The sequence below is a fragment of the Dermacentor andersoni genome, chromosome 5 (genome assembly GCF_023375885.2).
Source record: "Dermacentor andersoni chromosome 5, qqDerAnde1_hic_scaffold, whole genome shotgun sequence".
Classification (NCBI taxonomy): Eukaryota; Metazoa; Arthropoda; class Arachnida; order Ixodida; family Ixodidae; genus Dermacentor; species Dermacentor andersoni.
The window spans coordinates 131,506,381-131,523,630 of record NC_092818.1 but is presented as its reverse complement, the minus strand read 5'-3'; the positions used below and the strand labels follow the sequence as shown (position 1 = coordinate 131,523,630).

The 17,250-nt window shown below is 46.2% G+C and overlaps 1 protein-coding gene across 1 annotated transcript; it reads left to right on the top strand.

The window, feature by feature from the left end:
• The first annotated feature begins 10,915 nt into the window (after positions 1-10,915).
• Positions 10,916-13,915, top strand: LOC126531180 (uncharacterized). Its single transcript, XM_050178607.3, has 3 exons — positions 10,916-11,052; positions 12,216-12,311; positions 13,373-13,915. Exons 2-3 carry the CDS (start codon positions 12,288-12,290, stop codon positions 13,727-13,729), a joined length of 381 nt encoding a protein of 126 aa, XP_050034564.1. The 5' UTR covers positions 10,916-11,052; positions 12,216-12,287; the 3' UTR covers positions 13,730-13,915.
• Positions 13,916-17,250: the final 3,335 nt, after the last annotated feature.

Sequence of the window (17,250 nt, the reverse complement as noted above, 5' to 3'; positions counted from 1 at the left end):
GGGTCTATAGCGAGAGCGAGAGTCTTGCGTCCTAGGTTGTTGTTCTTGGGATAGTTTTCGGCCCCGCTGCTCGTCTGGGCGACGGGCGGTACACCGACGGGAACGGGCGGTACACCAGCCCATCTCGGCGGTTAACTCTTCTGGGGAAATATCTTTGCCACATACTTGGACTTCCATGCTTCGCAGATTTGGCCAGGGGCTTGTGCGTCGTAGCAGAGCTCGCACGGACACGCGCGGGAACGTTGCAGGTAGCCTGGTAGGCCGAGCACCTGGCGCACGCGCTTAGCCTTAGCGCGGCGACGGCGTGATCGTAACACAAAAGTGGTCGCAGTACCGGAAAAATAAATGTCCCACCTGATAACTTGGTATCTACAGAGTCCTGGTGGTCTCACGATTCGAATGGTACAAAATTAGGGCTGGTATGCACAGAAAATCGCGGCGAAAACATTTCGAGAAGATGGAGCCGATGTAAACACAAGCTATGGCGCTGCACTTCTTCCTTCTCCTCCAAAAGAGAGAGAAAAAAAACTTTATTTTATCGGGCATTTAGACGGGAGGGTACCCGTGGTGCGTGGAGCCCTCCGTGCACTGTTTCAGTGGCGATGTCAGCACTTTCGACTCCGGCGATTACCTTTCGACGTTCTTTCGATGACGAGCTTGTCTGCACCATCTCCCACTGTTCGTGCATTGTGTTTCGGCTGAAACGGTTATTAGGGATTTTTGCTAGTCTCATGTGGTATGGTAGAGGGTAGTTCGCTCTGCACAGAAAGAAACAAAGGGGTTGATAAAGGGTGGGGCGCACCGCCTAGAGGTGTTTGAACTGAGGATAGGTGCTGGTCTGGAGTTGCCTCCAGGACTTCAGCTGTCGTGAGGGATGGGTGTGGTGGCGTCTTGGTACTTCTACAAAGGCGGTAGTGTTGAAGTATTTTATGGTAAGTGTGTAGGGCTTGTGGTCAAGGGTCCTCTGCCGTATCGTGCAGTGACCTCGGGCTATCATGTGTTCACAATTTCTTCCCCTGACGGCTTCGTATTCTCGGTGTCCAGATGATCGTGGTGCATGAGATATATATTCTTACAGATTGTCAATCAGCCCAGCAGGAATCAGTAAAAAAAAAGTCGTAGTGGCGACCGAAAGTCGAAGCATCGATTGCGATACCAAATTAGTAGACAGCTGTACAAAGTAAGGATGGTAGCTTTATCGGGCGTAAAAACTCGAAAACATTCGCTTACTAACTAAATTTACAAGCATGGCGACAGCGCGCACAAGCAAACATGAACACATCCCACTCGGTGCGCGCGAACACTCGATGTGAAAACGCTAGTGTGAGCCAGCGCGGCAGCAGGAGCGAGCGAAGTGGCCTTCGTATGATCTATCGCTTCAACGCAACATGGGCAAGAACACAGCGTGCACAAAGGTATGAGCCGTCTACTGATCCCTTTCAAGATATGGCGCGTGACCACGCGTGGCCGTGCAAAGTACGCACTTGTTGGGGTTGTCGCAGCCGCCCCCCTCCCTTCCGCGCTGCCCGCTATCCTCCATAGATGGCGCGCGAGAATGAGCCGCGATAAAGCCCCTCAATTTTTCAAAAGTAGCGCCATTCTTAGATCTTTCCGCCACCCCGCTCACCCTGGCGCGTCCTCCTCCACGCCTCCTGTCGCCCCAGCCTCCTCCGCTTCCCATTGGCCAACCTGTGTCACGTGGAAGCAGGCGCCGCGCTTTTGTATATTTTTTTCTTTCCAGCGCGGAGCAGGCGCCGCGCGTTTGTATATTTTTTTTCTTTCTAACGCGCGCCGACCTCCATTGTTGGGCCTGCGCGACGAAAGTACGGCAGGCGGAGTGACGGAGTGTGTTAGCGTAATAGAATGTGTAGGGCCGAGAACTTAATTGCGACGCCATGCTGCTGCACCTTCGGTTGCCGCAACAGACACAGCGAGGGCAAAAAGCTTTTTGCTTTGCCGTCCGGCGGGCGCAACGCAAAAAGAAGTGTGGATTCGCAGGATCGGGCGGGCTGACTTCGAGGAAGTGGCAAAGAACGCACAGCTTAGTGAAGTAAGGGCCACGGCTACTCACAACCTCTTATTTCGAGCCTAGTTCACGCCTTCCGCTTCGAAAAAGTGTTTGTTCATGCTCTGCGTGGTTTTTAGCGCGTTGTTTGACTTTTTTTTTTTCGAATGTGCTCTCTTTATTTCATGTAGTTTCGTCTTGCGGTGAAATGCACGCATCTGCAGCTGGCCTGTGACATAAAAGCGACTTTATTCAGGGTGTGTTTTGAGCTCCACCAGAAGTTAGCACATTCTCGACGCTTTTGCAAGGCCCAATATGACTTACGATGCAGTCTTTTAGCTTCGAATGTACGCCCGCATGTATTGATCTGGTTTGCGGTGATTAACGTTTTTAGCATTCCGAAGCGACTAAAGCTAGGATGCAGGTCGTAGTGGATGGCTCCGGATAACTTTATCTAGCTCGCCTGGGGATGTTTAAAGGGACCCTGAAACGATTTTGGCGATTTTCTACAAACGTACTGAATCGTTCGAGTAGGTCCTTCTGATCATTAATTGACACATCTAAGTGCTCTGCGTAAAGCGTGTAATTTATTATTAGGTTTTAAAAATGCACATCGCTGTCGATAGCAGCGCACTGCTCGGCGGAATTTTAAGCCGCCCCTACCCATATGATGCAAATACCCATATGACGTCACATGGGCGAGCTATCTGATTGGTTGACCAGGGCGCGTGGTCGATAATTTTTCCAACTTTATGGTGAACAAATGATGCTCGTAATAGTTGGAATGTTAGTTACTTTGTTTTTGTAAAAAGAAAATAACTTAAAGAGAATACACAAGTATAGTTTTTTAGTACACTTGAGCACTTCCGGCACACAGCAAGTGTCGTCTGCTTGTGTTACAACGTGCGCAGTCTTTGACGAGAGCTCCGCCGTCAGTGTCGATCAGTCTTTTCGTGAGCACGATGAATCACCCTTGTTGCGTTGTGGGCTGCAGACGTAGCGACTGGAAAGATGTGAAGTTGCGAAATCGTGTCTCTCTGCAAGGCAGCATACGAGCGAACTGGCTGCTGCGCATCGGACTGCGGCTATCCGATAGGCGCCAGGATTTGCGCGTTTGTGGCCGTCACTTTACAGCGGAAGATTACTAACGCAATAGCGTTTCGCAAGTCCGGTATTAGGGCAAACACAAGCGCAAGGGGACAGGGTCTGGCCGCTTGACTGCGCCGGGATGAGTCATGAGATGAGCAGAAAGGTAAATGTGAATTGTCTGCACGGTGCAGCCACCTGGTGGCACAGAGCTCAACCATACACAGTAGCAGCAACGAAGTGCATTCTTCTTTGCTGCTGGTGTGTATTTTTCGCAGGAGCGTAATCATCAACACGTTGTTCTTATAAATGTTTAAAATGTTTTACACTTGGTTAGAGCAATATTAGCGCTTCGCTTGACTTGTTAAGCGCTCCGCCAACAAGTGTCTGGACAGTGCAGACCGATCAGGCTGCTCACGTACGTCTACTCTGAAGTTCCTTCATCAGCTTGAGTTTATGCCTCCAGTCATTTGCCGAAATGACCGGCTTGCCTGTGGTTACCGGAATACCGGCCACCTTCGGCGCTACGACAGAATGCTCGCAACGCACGCTGCTTCGATGGCTCTCGGTCGACGGCCAAGCGGCCAGCGGAGAGGTCTCGCGCGGGAGGAGGCGTGCTCCAACAACCGGAAGTGGACGATGTGACGTCGCATCGTGACGCAGGACCAGTGAAGGCGGAGCTTAGCGCCGCTCGCTCGGCGAGCGAGTTGAGGAGGAAAGGCATGGCTAGGGAGGAGGGTAATTTCTAATCGCTTGTAACTCCATTAATACGTAACGCTTCATTTAAATTGTGGTGCGAATGTTCTACTTAAGCTGTACCCTATGCGCCTACAAAATTTGTCCGAACCGTTTCAGGGGCCCTTTAACGTGAACTTTGATCGTAGAGTCGTACGTGGGCCGGTAAATTCCTCGTTGGCGTTTCATAGTACTCGCGCTGGCGCGCTAGCGCTGCTTTAGAAGTTGGCGCCTCGGTGCGATTGTATTTCTTCAATAAATTTTATTTACTAGTTGTAACACCTTGTCATTATTTCGTATTACTGACGGCGCCTCCAGGGCACCAAAGCGGCAACGGGAACACCAAAGCTAGAACCAGGGCTGGATGGGGCTCGCCGAAGCCTGCACATGCCAAGGGGGTATAAGATCGTGGTCAGCCAATTTTGTATGCGAACACTCCCTGCGACGCCTGCATTACTGTAATGTCACGTGCTCTTCAGGGGCCTCCGTTAGCCATTACATGTGCCCTCCTGGAGCAGTACTTGTGAAAAAAAAACAATATATCGTCACAATTACCAAAGCACCGCGCAATGAAAAAAACGGCCCTGTTGCCAGGCATTGCTGACTGCACACAGCCATTCCAGTCGTGTGTGGTCAGCAATCTCTCGCGCGCCGGCCGAACAAAAGTATCCTGCAGGTACGTAAATGAACGTACGAAACCACGTACACATACTTTCACGCTGTCAACACCTTAAACTTTGGTAATTATCCGCATGTTTGAGTACACCGCGTGCTTGCGTCGTGTTTCAGCAACACGAACTCTCAACGTCGCGCGCTTTACGCCTTAAATACGCCTTGAATAATGGTCCTTTTCTCTATTTCTTCCGCAATTCCAACACGAAATTCTAAAGGCCAGTTACCGACTGACAAAGAAAGATCTCGATTGAAAAAACTGCTCCGCAGGGCTCGAACGAACATTTCTGCGGATTTCCTCCCGTAGCGTGTTAGCCGTCGTCTGCTACGGCAGGCCCACCACCGGCGGCGCCACCATCGAGGCCGCGCCGAGCGGAGGAGGAGAGAAGTGAATGGCGCTACTTTGGGAGATTGAGGGGTTTTAAGCCGCGATCTTCAGTTGCCCTTGCTCTCAGTCGCGAAGTGCGCAGTCGCGAAGTGCGCAGTCGCGGCCGGAGCACAACACCGTCCCTTCTCCCTACCTCCCATCCCCCCACAGCCTTTCGCTCTCCGCCTCCTTCCTTCGCGCGCGCCTGATTGCGCCGCGATCGTCGGCTTCCCTCCCACGCTTTCACTCGCACATACAGCATACAGCGCGCGGCGACTGTGTCATCGCCATTGGACTTTATGCAGAACATGACGGCGATGACAACGGCGGCGGTGACGGCGACAGAAAAAATGCGCTTTGAGTGTTCATATAATTGCTATTGCAATAAAAAGAAAGCTTCATTAAAACTATAGTATAAAGGTTATAAACAGGGATAAGATGCCTCAGATAGGCTGGCCAACGTTTCGATAGGAGGACCTATCGTCGTCAAAGGATAGGTCCTACTATCGAAACGTTGGCCATCCTTTCTGAGGCCTCTTTTCCCTGTTTATAACTTTTATACTACAGTGTGCTACTCCATCTGCCAGCCCCAGTCATGATTTTGGATTTCAGTACAACTAGTTACATTACTAAAGAGCAGAATGTATGCCTAAAGGCAGAGTCGTCCATAATATTTTGTTGCTGCTCAAAAATATATAGATCTTCGGCAGGGGTCGTTGCCGTGCCGCTCTGCATTGCCTTCTGTGTTATCATATTATTTAAAAAAATAAAATGCGTATTGAGAGTAATAAAATAAAACAACAAATAAAATTTGGAATATTCATCCGCGAATTAACTTGTGTGTGAAGGCATAGTGCAATTCACCACTGGTTCCCATTATTTGCTTTTACATTATCATCATCAGCCTGTTTTATGTGTACTGCAGGACGAAGAACTCTCCCTCCTATCTCCAATTACCCTTGTCCTGCGCCAACCGATTCCAACAAGCACGCGCAAATTTCCTAATTTCATCACATTTTCCCTTTGAATAATATTTTCCCACGTTAAGTGGCTCAGTCCTTATGTTCACGGTGTTGTATTTGTTTTTGTGGCGCTACGTGAGTTCCCTGGGAATTAACATGAACAAACAAGCCTCATATCCCAACTTTATGGTGGAAAAAGGACCATGGTATGTACGCTGTACTTGCACTGTGGTTAAAAACCCTCATGTGGAACCAGAAGTAGAGTCCAAATTTACTCATATTACGAAACACGGATGGCAAATTGTCGACAGAAAAATTGACCCCATTAAAATGAAGCCAAATAAAGAAATGAAAATGCCATGTTCCACGTCACACCATTATTACTCATGATCATAACGAGAACAACGTAAAATGGTAGCCAACGTTTCTGCAAGTGGACTTGTATTCTTCAAGACGATTTTTCACTCATGATTACACATAAGTGTTACCCTTGCACGTCACCAATTTCTATTTAGTGGAGCCAAAAGAGCTTCTAGCGGCAGTCATCATGTTTGAAAATATTGGTTGAAAAAAAAATGGACACCAGCATTTTTTTTTTAAATTTAGGTTCCCACCAAGTTTGTTGGCTCGAATTCTATCACTGTACGTTGTAGCGGTCATTTTAAATTCAACAGTGAGATAAAATAGCTATCAGCGTGTACAGGGGTGTTCCCCTGTGCCTTCGTTAAAATAATATTGCCACAATAACTATTTGGAAAGCGTAGTAGGGTCGTTCTTACCACAATTTAACGCACGTGCATGGTGAACAAAGGATGCCATGTTTTCCAGCTTTTCTGTTTTGAATCAGCAGCAACTCCAGTGGTAAAGCTAGACACAGTAAAAGCTATTGGCTCGATCCAAACCGAGCCGGGCCAGGACGGGCAGGACCTAGACTTTTGTGACTCGGGCTGGCTATGGGCCAGGTTTAATATCATCGCGTCGGACTCGGGTGGGCCAGCGCAATGTACTTATGAGTTCGGGCTGGGCCAGGGCCAGAAAAAAATGGCCCGTGCCGTGCTCTAGGCTGTAGTACAGCTGTAAAAATAGACCATTGTGCAACTCACAATGCGCTATGGCGCAGCGTTATATAACTACGTCTTCCGTTATGTTGACAGATACTGGAGTTTACACTAGGGCATGTATTTTGATGCGCACAAGTGTATTCTTTGGGCGTGGCATGTATATAAAGGTCGTCAATGTTTGGGACACCCATAGTCTCAAACAATGAGCTAAAAAAAAAACAGTCGCAGATGACCACCAAATAAAAGAAGACTCAGTGTCCTTCCACTTTGAGAAGAGGAATGACTAGCGAAGCTGCATATGTGGGCCCCTTAATTGAGAACTGCACCTCCGCCACGAGTCGGCCCGGTATTGTACTATCTTCGGGATCGATCCACGTGTGGGGAGTGCTTAATGCCTGCTTCACCTCCGCCGCAGGTCGGCCCGGCATTGCATTATCTTCGGGATTCTTTTTCTACACATGGGCACGATACTGCGGAATGTAGCCTTAAACATCTTCGCTGTAAAACATTATTTCCCACAAGAACAGTGACAAACCGCTATGCCACGCTAGGGTGATCAACACGAAATGTTCAACTTCTAAACGCCGACCTCATTGGGTAACCAAACAGTGCTCAGAAGCAGGTATTGTACCCTCTTAGACGAAGAATGTACAAAGCGACGCAAAATCTGCAAAAGTGAAATTCGATCGCATGAAGGTGGTCTTATATGAAGGAGAGGAAGCTATTTATTGACGAAGCAGAGTAATTAGCCAGTATACCTTATCTGAGGCTAGCCTGGAAACAATACAGCAGCAGGTGAAACGTTCACTAACAGAAAAGGTTGCTACATTTCCTTTTCGCCAATCTAATTACGTACATATACACCAAAATTGACAAGAGTTCTGTATAGGGCGCGGCATTAAGTCGGAGAATAAAGAAATGTCTGGCTGAACCCATCTCACGATGAGTGTCGATGTGAATGCGATTCGCACTTGAGAAATGTAGCGACACCCCATATTGCCACCGCCGAATCGCGCCATGTATGAGGTGCGCAGCCACGAAGTCAATGCGTGGAGCGTGTGTGAATATTTATTCAGACAAGACTGTCTGAATATGTATGATGCCACAGGTTTAATTCCACCCAGCACCGGAGAAATCTTAAAGGATTTATTTCTTCTTTAAAGGACGGCGCATATACCATAGAACATACCCAGTAACCCAAGTTGGCGTGAAAGACGCTCATTCAAAAGTGACACATACTTTTGACCAAAGTTGGTCGAATAGTTGGCTTCGAACACGGTTTCCTCAGCACAGCATCCCGGTGCTCTACCCGTTAGACCATGGACTACCCACACTCTTCAATAACCTTGCGCCCTTTGGGGCTTATCTTGTCTCACAACAATCATCGTAATGTATCTTGCCCACACTTTGTTTCTTTAAAACTGCGCGCCCGGTACTTACAGGTAACGAATGGCACGCGTGTTATCAGTGTGGCATAGTAGTCTTGGCAGGAAAGTATTAAGGGCAGAGTTTTCAACAAAAACAAGCAGGAAAGGCTGACGACGATTATTGTTGTGGGACAAGATACCTCCCAAAAGGTTGCAGACATATTTAAAAATGCAGTGACCCAAGTTCGTGGTAAAACGTTTAAGACACAGAAGAAAGCACAGATACCCGGAAGTGCATCAAGTACCCTATGTTGGCAGGCTAACAAAAGTGCGTTTGTTCTATAGGAACGCAGAATAAGTAAGTTCGAAATATATTTGAATGCATACAAATAAGAAGGAAACAAAGGTGCAATGTCTCAAGGGAAGTGAACCAAGTCAGACTCAAAAGAAAAATGCGGAAGAACCTGCAAAGCCTGTGAGTGCTCAAGAGCTCGGAGAAGTAACAGCAAGTCCTTTCTAAGCATAATGTCTTTTCTCGTACACGTTTAGCTAAGGATGATTCGTACAGTTGCCATTGCTTCTTCGATACAGAAAGCTTCTCTCACTTATGAAGTGAGCCTTCTTACATTGCCAAAGCAAAATAACCCCCTATAATAAATCGGCTTATGTAACTATGTCTATACTGATCAAAACAAAAGCTAGCGTCTATGAACCTGCGTGCTCATAGGCAAACTTCAAACTCTATTTTGCTAAAGAAGCATTCATTCGGGGTGCACGTACGATCCTGAACGGACCGTATATAATTAAATGCGAGAAATTTTATTTCTATGCGCCACATTTGACTCTCAAAACTTAAGCGCGCTCACACACTGTCTAAGAGAAATTGTCGGCGACAACAATTCAACGGTAACCGACAAATTGACTCTCTGTATATACACCGCATACCTAAAATCGAATTAGGTGTTATAGAAAAAGAAGTGTATTACATTCCGAGGCCGGTGCTTTTTTCCGCATAAACTTGAAGATCCAGATTTTCCCTAGTGGTGTGGTAAATAAACAAACATTGCACGAAATTCACGTTGTGCCTGTGCGGTGCTCAACATAGGCGTTGCATGAGGTTACACGTTGCTTAGAAGGAAAATAAACACAACCGCATGAACCAAATTTTGTTGTATCGCATTTAACTAACGGTTTCCCTAAAGCTTTCCTTCACATATAATCCGCCATATGCACCCTGTCTGCACATCTTTTAGTGGTAACATTCTTTGCTGTTTTTTGAAAGTAACCACATAGGGGGTTCTATATTTTTATTTTTCATATACTCCTCCATGAATTGTACACCTAACTAAAGAAAAAATATGATTTTTTTTCATTTTAACATGGCGGCAGACCTCCATATTAGTGAAATTCTCAAGAAATAGTCTTTCTTTTTTCCTATCTTTTTTTTTTTTTTGCAGCCCTCCTTCCTCCTTCCCTTCCGCGGTTCCTGCAAGAAAACTTGATACACAGTTTTAAGCAATACTGCATTTTGTATATAATATTTCGTAAATTTAAGCCTATTAAATTACATGTAAAAGAGCTGCTTAATACCCTGTCTCTTTGAAATACCCTGTCTCTTTGGAGTTGAGATTGTGCTTCTAAAAGTCCATTTCTACTTTTCTGTGCAATCCCACCTCCCCAAGCATACACGTTTTTCGAGTTCTAACGATAACCCTTGTATTTCCACCTGCCTCTCGCAGCACCTTTCAATAGCGTCTACGCAGCTGCCTTTTGTTATATTTTTGGTGGGCCACTAAAGTAAAGTAGGGTTCAATACTTTGCTTCTTTATTTTATAGGCTAGGCTGAACGCCACTATGTCAGACTTCTCTGTGGGACGTTGACAATGACTATTCTTTGTTGTTTTTATGTCCTAGCTTGTTTTACCTTATTTGATTGCCATGATTTTGTTTCTATTGTCTCTTTTCTTTTTCTGTAGCTTACGGACTGCTTAACAGACGCTGATAATATACTGTCCTAGTTTCGTAAAGTGCATGAACGTCTATGTAGAACACGGTTCTTTATTTCTCTGCACGCCGTTTCTCTTGTTTCCAAATCGAACAGATAGACGTCGCGCATCTTATATCCGCCCATCGTAAAAGTGGGCTCTTTTTATTTTGCGTTTGCTTTCATGCCTTCTAAAGATTGCAACGTTCCTGAGCAATGATACGTTGATTGAAAACCATCAAGCGATAGACATGGTTCCGATCGAAAACACTAAAGTTTACAGAAGTATTGTGGACAGCCATACTAATTTATTCTGTACCGCGTAGATGAAGAGAAATACAACGTTTATAGTCACTATTTTCTTTTCACTCATATCTGAGTTGTATTTAGAAGGTTGGGGCTTCCGTGAACTTCCTACGGGAGAGAGAAACACTTATCCATTGCAACGCTTTTTCCACGCCATCTGTTTATATACACGATGAGGTACGATGATTTCTTTATCGAATTCAGCGAACTCGTGTTCGAAATTCAGCTGGATCAACAATTCCTGAAGAGTGACGCGTCAGAGCACGACAAACACTGAGGCGGAATGATGGCAGAAAGGAAGCGCAACTGCTCGTTGAACACGCAACGTTCGTTGCCTATAAAAGGACTTTCGAAAATTGCGTGTGGCCTAGCTCTTTCACAGCAAGTCACAAAGGCGCCCGTCACAGACACCTGAGATGCAGATTTTTACTCTCACTCTGCTTGTCTTTCTTCTCGCTGCTGTGTTCGTTCGCGGTGACCACGGCAATGAAGAACACGCTGAAGATGGTAAGCTTACCCTAGTAATTCGTGTTGCTCTAGACATATGGGAGCCAGATTAAAAAGGCTTGTTTACTTAGGTTGCTTTGATCCTTAATGTATTATACCAGGTACTTTCCTTTCAGATATCACTGCATATTTATAATCGCCAGTGTCATATAACTCAAGTCAACTCATTATACTGGAATACTCAAGATTGGGACACTCATTCACAAGAAATCGAAATACTGATTTTGCAAAAATAGCAAAAGTTAACTAATCAACGTTTTAACCAGTTACCTTAGTGCATATATTGCAGTTTACCACTGTAAATCATAGAGTTCTCAAAGCACATTCACTTGGAAAGAATTATGAGACTGCCATTACATTGGCGATAAGCTACGTTGAACTTGCGGTAAAATTAACTGTTATTCCTCTCATTTTGTTTAGCGAAATGCCTTTTTATGCAGTGAAATACAAAAGTAACTGCAACGCCAACGAGTCCTGTCCCGAATTTTGGGAAGGCAAATCTCGAAACTGGTGTCATTCTCAGAATTCGTTCGAAGTGGATGTGTCTTGCGACTTGGCAGCAACAATCCGTAAACTGCAACATGTGCCACAAAGCAGTTAGTTTAAAAGTTCATTAGAAAATATTTGATAGTTAGACGCTTGTACGCGTTGACTTAGTCTGCAAATAATTCAAAATTTGGGCTTAACGTCTGGAAACTGCCCATTGTGTTATAAGGAACTTGCAAAAAAAAAAGATTATTTATCTATCTTTTAATAAAGCTATATCATCATCATCGTGCAGCCGTAGTACGGTACACGAGCATGTTTGCTTTCCGCCTTCATTAAAACGCTGCCGCCGCAGAGTGCAATCGTTCCTCAGCAACGCAATTCCATAGTCACTGAGTCATCACGGCGGGTTCTCATTAAACAATGTCCGCCTCTCAGAGTAATCCAGCTGAAGAGTATAAGTGGTGCTACTTGCTAGAGGTTACTTTTGAAAATTCTGTTAAATTAAAAAAGAAAGATTAAAATAAAGCACGATTTAAAGGGCCCGTTTGAGCTATTCTTATTAGGGGCCAAACGAACAAAAACGCTCATGTGCTTTCCTAGAAGTTTCACGATAAGCTTATCTCGTCTTTATTTACGAACACGTCGTGATGCTTACCACTTACGTGTTCGCGCAGATCAAGTGGACGAGCTGATGGACGACCTGACAGGCGGCAGCGAGGAGCTGTCTCGAAGTAAACGATGGGACCATGGAGGCAGCGGACGTGACAACGGTGATAACAGCCGCCACGCGCTTGGCTATTAAAGCAAACAGCAATATTATGCTGTTAATTATACTTCCATGCTAATTCGGCGCTGTTTCTTGTTCTGGGAAACGCAGCATGTTTTTTTTTTTTTTTTCAAACACCATGTTTCCGCTTGCAGATTCCGCCGAATAAAAAGTATTTTTAATTTTGCCTACCGTGAACTCTAATTTGAACGTTGGCTTCATTTGCCCGAGATATTTACTGCTTTGATTTGTTCTTGGCTCACCGATATCGCATTTTTATATTCAGCCGAATGAACTTTACAGCATCGCTAGAGTTGCTAATCTGGAAAATATTGGCTTTCGAAGACAGGACAGGATTCTTCGGAATATCCTCTCGTTATTTCGTGAGTAGATGCGGTATCTTGCAGAATAAGTGAAAGGCTTCATTTCAGCTGTTTGAAAAGGTGCAATGGAAGCGTGCATAACAATGCCACACCAAAGTTTTTCTATAAACTTCTTCAACAAACATTTTAGCGAACTTAGCAGGCATGTGAATTAGAAAACAGAAAAAGTTCGTTGACTACAACAAAAATAATTCGATAGACTTTTATATCTTCCCTACGGTAAAGCGGCAAACAGTCACGCGATAACAAGTTTTGTTCAATTTACCTCCTCTCAAAGAAAGTTTTCTTAAATATATGAAGTCTCTTCCGGACGTAGTTCTATTGTAACACTGAGCAGAAGTGTCACATTCTTTTACGTTACCGACGCCTTCGCACCATCCGCACAAGACCATGCCCCTCTCTAAAAGCTTGCCCAGCTAAAAGAATTGTGACGGCACAACCGAGAGTGAATCAACTCGGCGCTACATTAGCCTCTTCTTAATCTTCCGAAAAAGAATATACTTCCTCGCCATCCTAACCTGACTCTACAGCTTCACGAACTGCTACGCTTGTCCCAACGACACATGTCATAGAAGGTGAAGTGCTCTAGGCAGTGTTTGGCAAGTGCTGCCGCGTGTAGCCAGACGCGAAACCTGATCACTTACTGCATGTTCTGCCGTACACTGCTACCTGTCACGTACAGGAGCAGGCCCACCTGAAGGTGGTGAAGGCGGCGAGCGTCGAGGCGGTGAGCGTCGAGGCGGGCAGCGTGGAGGGTATCGTCGAGGCGGAGGTGATAGACGCGGCGGCCAGTGGAGGGAGCGCCAAGGCGGCAGACGTCCACCGAGACCGGGCGATGACGGGCCCCGAGAAGGAAACGGCGAAAGGCCTGCGGAAAGACGCGGGGGAGGTCCTATGGAAAGACCAGGCGAACGACCAGGCGAGCGACCAGGCGAACAACCAGGCGAAAGGCCAGGCGAAAGGCCAGGTGAACGACCAGGAGAAAGACCAGGAGAAAGACCAGGAGAAAGACCAGGAGAAGGAACAGGCGAAAGGCTAGGTGAATGACAAGGCGAAGAACAAGGCGAAAGACGTCAAGAACAATAATAACAGCCATAGGGTGCCCGTCCCTGGATTTCCAGCTGGGTGCAATCTAGATAACGCGAACGCTGGCTACAGCGGCGTGCAAGTATAGAAAGGAAATTAATTGAATACACGCCAAAAAAGGAGCCGTAAGCACCGGAAATTTGTCGTTTGGGTCTCTTTTCCATTGTTTTACGTTGCAATGCCAGCTGGCTATATGCTTCCCGCATAAATGAATGCTGTCTGCATTCTCATTGCCGTGGTTTACATCATTTCATTTTTTTGCTTGACAATGCATGAGGAATGCGAAAGCAGGGAATAGCTTTTGCGGCACTGCTTTTCGCGAGGTACATGTCTCGGGCCTGGCGCTAGCTAGTAAAAAGTTTGTTTACCCTAAAATAGATATATGATCCGTTGTCCAACCCCAAGCAGCTTTATATTTTTCGTAATAATAACAATCATGTGAACATATATGAACAACACAGAGAGAGAAAGAGGCTAACAAATGTCTTCGAAAGCGACGCGACACTCACCCGACTGAGGATGAGAAAAAGAAAGAGGTGCCACAAGAAAAAAAGAAAGAACCTCGGGGGAGTGGCACTGTGCTGTCACCGCCGAAGTGTAAAGCAAGTTAGCACTGATCCTGAAAACTAAGATACACAGCCCAAAGCAACTTCGGGCCTGTTAGAACGCGTAATCCAGTGCTCTAGATTATTCATCATCTCTGAGAATCTTGGGCTTTATGACAATCCCAGGCGGGTCACCACCGTGAGTTAAACAAGTGATGTCGTGCACGGAACAGCAAGGTTGCTCAGTCAACGCGCGCAGTAAAACTACTCGGTTTGTTCACTATGCACCAGAAGCGAAATTCTACAAAAGCGGTAGCAGCCGGACAGGACGTTGCTATTAGGATCTGCTCGCTTACAGCTAGAATTAGGAGTAGCGATGCCAGCTGCCGCAGCAGTTAAACAGGTTGTGCGTATGTACATAGCTCACATAAATATCCAACAAATGCAAGCTTATTTCCTTGGTTTGCACTTACCGTGGACTCCGGAATGAAATTGTTCGTTGACCTGAAAGCTTTAGTGAAACGTAGGTTTCTGTATTAGATATTGTCATCTTCACTCTCATCGCAATTTAAATGCATTTTTTGAACTTTCTAGATTAGCACCAATACGTCCACTTTCTAAATCAGGCCGTCATGTAAACTCACTTGCGCTTCTTCTGGGGGTTGTTCCACAGTAGCTTAGAGTGTAAATGTTACAGTAAATACGGTCATACTGATTTGTGTAGATAGCAGGCAGTGCTACGTAGCCTAGAGAGACTTCATGCACTGGCAGCCTTCAGGACCAAGAAATAGTGGGCACACACAAACAAAAATTCTTTCTAGCGTTTTACGTGGCATAACCTCGATGTGATTATGAGGCGCGCTATATAGTAAGGAACTGCGTAATAATTTTGAGGGTTGTTTAACGTGCACATGAATCTAAGTACGCGAGCGTTTTTATATTTAGCCCCGTCGAAATTCATCCTCCACGGCCTGGAGGTGAACCCGCTACCTGGTACTTAGCAGCGCAACCCTTTATCCGCAAAGCCACTGCGGCGGGTCACATGAAAAAAAAAATTAGGTATCAGTGATGTAATTTTATGTGAAATTGTCCCATGCACTTCTATATCCCTAAATATGTCGTGAACATTACGTGGAAGGCTTTGGAGATTCTACCTTGCTGGCCATCCAACCGGCGGAGTGGCACATTTCTGCAGCCGGCGTCCGCAGCGCGCAGTTTAGGCTCGCGACCAAAACATAGTAGGTTGCGTACTGGAAGCATGAAGGTGCACAAATACAGGATTTGGTTTAACCTCGCCCCCACAAGTTAGATTAGTATACGCAGTCGTTATTCTATAGAAAGAATCGCAGATAATAAACAAGTCGACTGCAAATGCGCATAGCTTCCACAGCATTGTCTGTTGAGACGGAAGACGAAGACGACGAGCGATAGGCTCGCTTCCGAACACCCGTCTGTAATTTAAAGTCTTTGTTAGCAAGTCTAAAGCTCATTTTTACTCTTTGTGCCTCTCTCTCACCGAACGCCGGTCTGGGGGTCACCGTCTTGCGAGAGAAGCACAGCAAGCGCCTCCCGAAGCGCACCGGACCGAAGCAGCGCGGCGAGCCTCCACCGTCGGCCACCCTTAGTGATGCTCTGACGGCATCCGTCGCAAGCAATCAGCAATCAGGTCAGCATGTTGCTTCTGTAGACCACAGAGAAGATGGGCAAGCAAGGAAAAGGCTACGTGAAGATGAGATCGACACAAGGGAATCTACAGGAGACAACGAAGAGATAGACCAGACAGCCTTCACTGTTGTCTCTTACAACAAGAAAAGAGCCGCAGGTGTTCCTGTTATATTCATGCGAACTCAGCCTGACAGCAGCTTATGGAAAGTAAACCCAAATCTTCTGGCTTCTGCAGTCATGACAACAGCCCAAGAAAAGATACTCAGCCACCGTCTCAACAAGGATGGCAGCGTCATGGTGACAGTGTCTACACTTCCTGCAGCCAAGCGTCTCCTCACAGTGACGGATCTATCGGGTATTCCTGTAGAAGCTCGAGTTCCATACTCTTACTGCCACTTACGGGACGATACAGGACGTTCCTGTTGAGTACTCAGATGACGACCTCAAGGACTATTTGAGCGAACAAGGAGTCATATCTGCTAAAAGGCAAGTTTTGTACGTCCCTAACGAAGATGGCGTAGTAACGGAAACCCGAAGACGCTCGATCATCCTGGAATTCTCTAAGGACGCACCTTTACCAAACCGAGTGTCGCTTGGATTCTGCAGTTAATCCGTGCCGGAATACATGGGGTCTTCTACTCAATGTTTCAGATGTCAAAGACATGGACATATAGCGAAATATTGTAAAGGCCCCATCCGCTGCAAGGTATGCGCTGGTCCACATACGCATAAGGAGCGTACGTCACGTTCTCAGCCTCGGTGTGCAAACTGGGGAGCTGCGCATGCTGCGCCATACGGAGGGTGTCCTAAAAAGAAATCAGCCACTCTTGCACGGACGATGGAGCAAATGCAAGGAAAAGTGCGGAAACGACGAGAACCACCACCGAATCCGGATGTGATATATACATCTACAAACCAAAAGCAACACGACACGGTGCAGCGCAGCGACACGGCTTTGAAAAGGTCCTTCGCCTCAGTCGTGAAATAAAACCAGCAAAGGCCTTCAACTGCAAAGAGTCCATCAATGCCCTCAAGTGATATAACCTCAAGCCCACGACAGCAACAAGTGTCCTCAAGGTCGCAGCAGAAGAACAGGAAGAACCAAGAAAAGCTATTAGATGGTAGCACTGCAAATGAGATATCAAGTATGCTGATTCCCATGATGTTCGCCGCAATCAAGTCCGTGCCAGCCCATCGTTTAAGAGCATCCCTGAGGTAGAGGCCGTCCTGGCTTTGGAACTGCTGGTGTCGTCTTCTTTCACGG

Coding starts and splice junctions, on each gene's coding strand:
- LOC126531180 (XM_050178607.3), top strand. CDS start 12,288: ATGGAGGCAGCGGACGTGACAACG. Junction 12,312..13,372: donor AGGCAGCGGACGTGACAACG/GTGATAACAGCC, acceptor TGTCACGTACAG/GAGCAGGCCCACCTGAAGGT.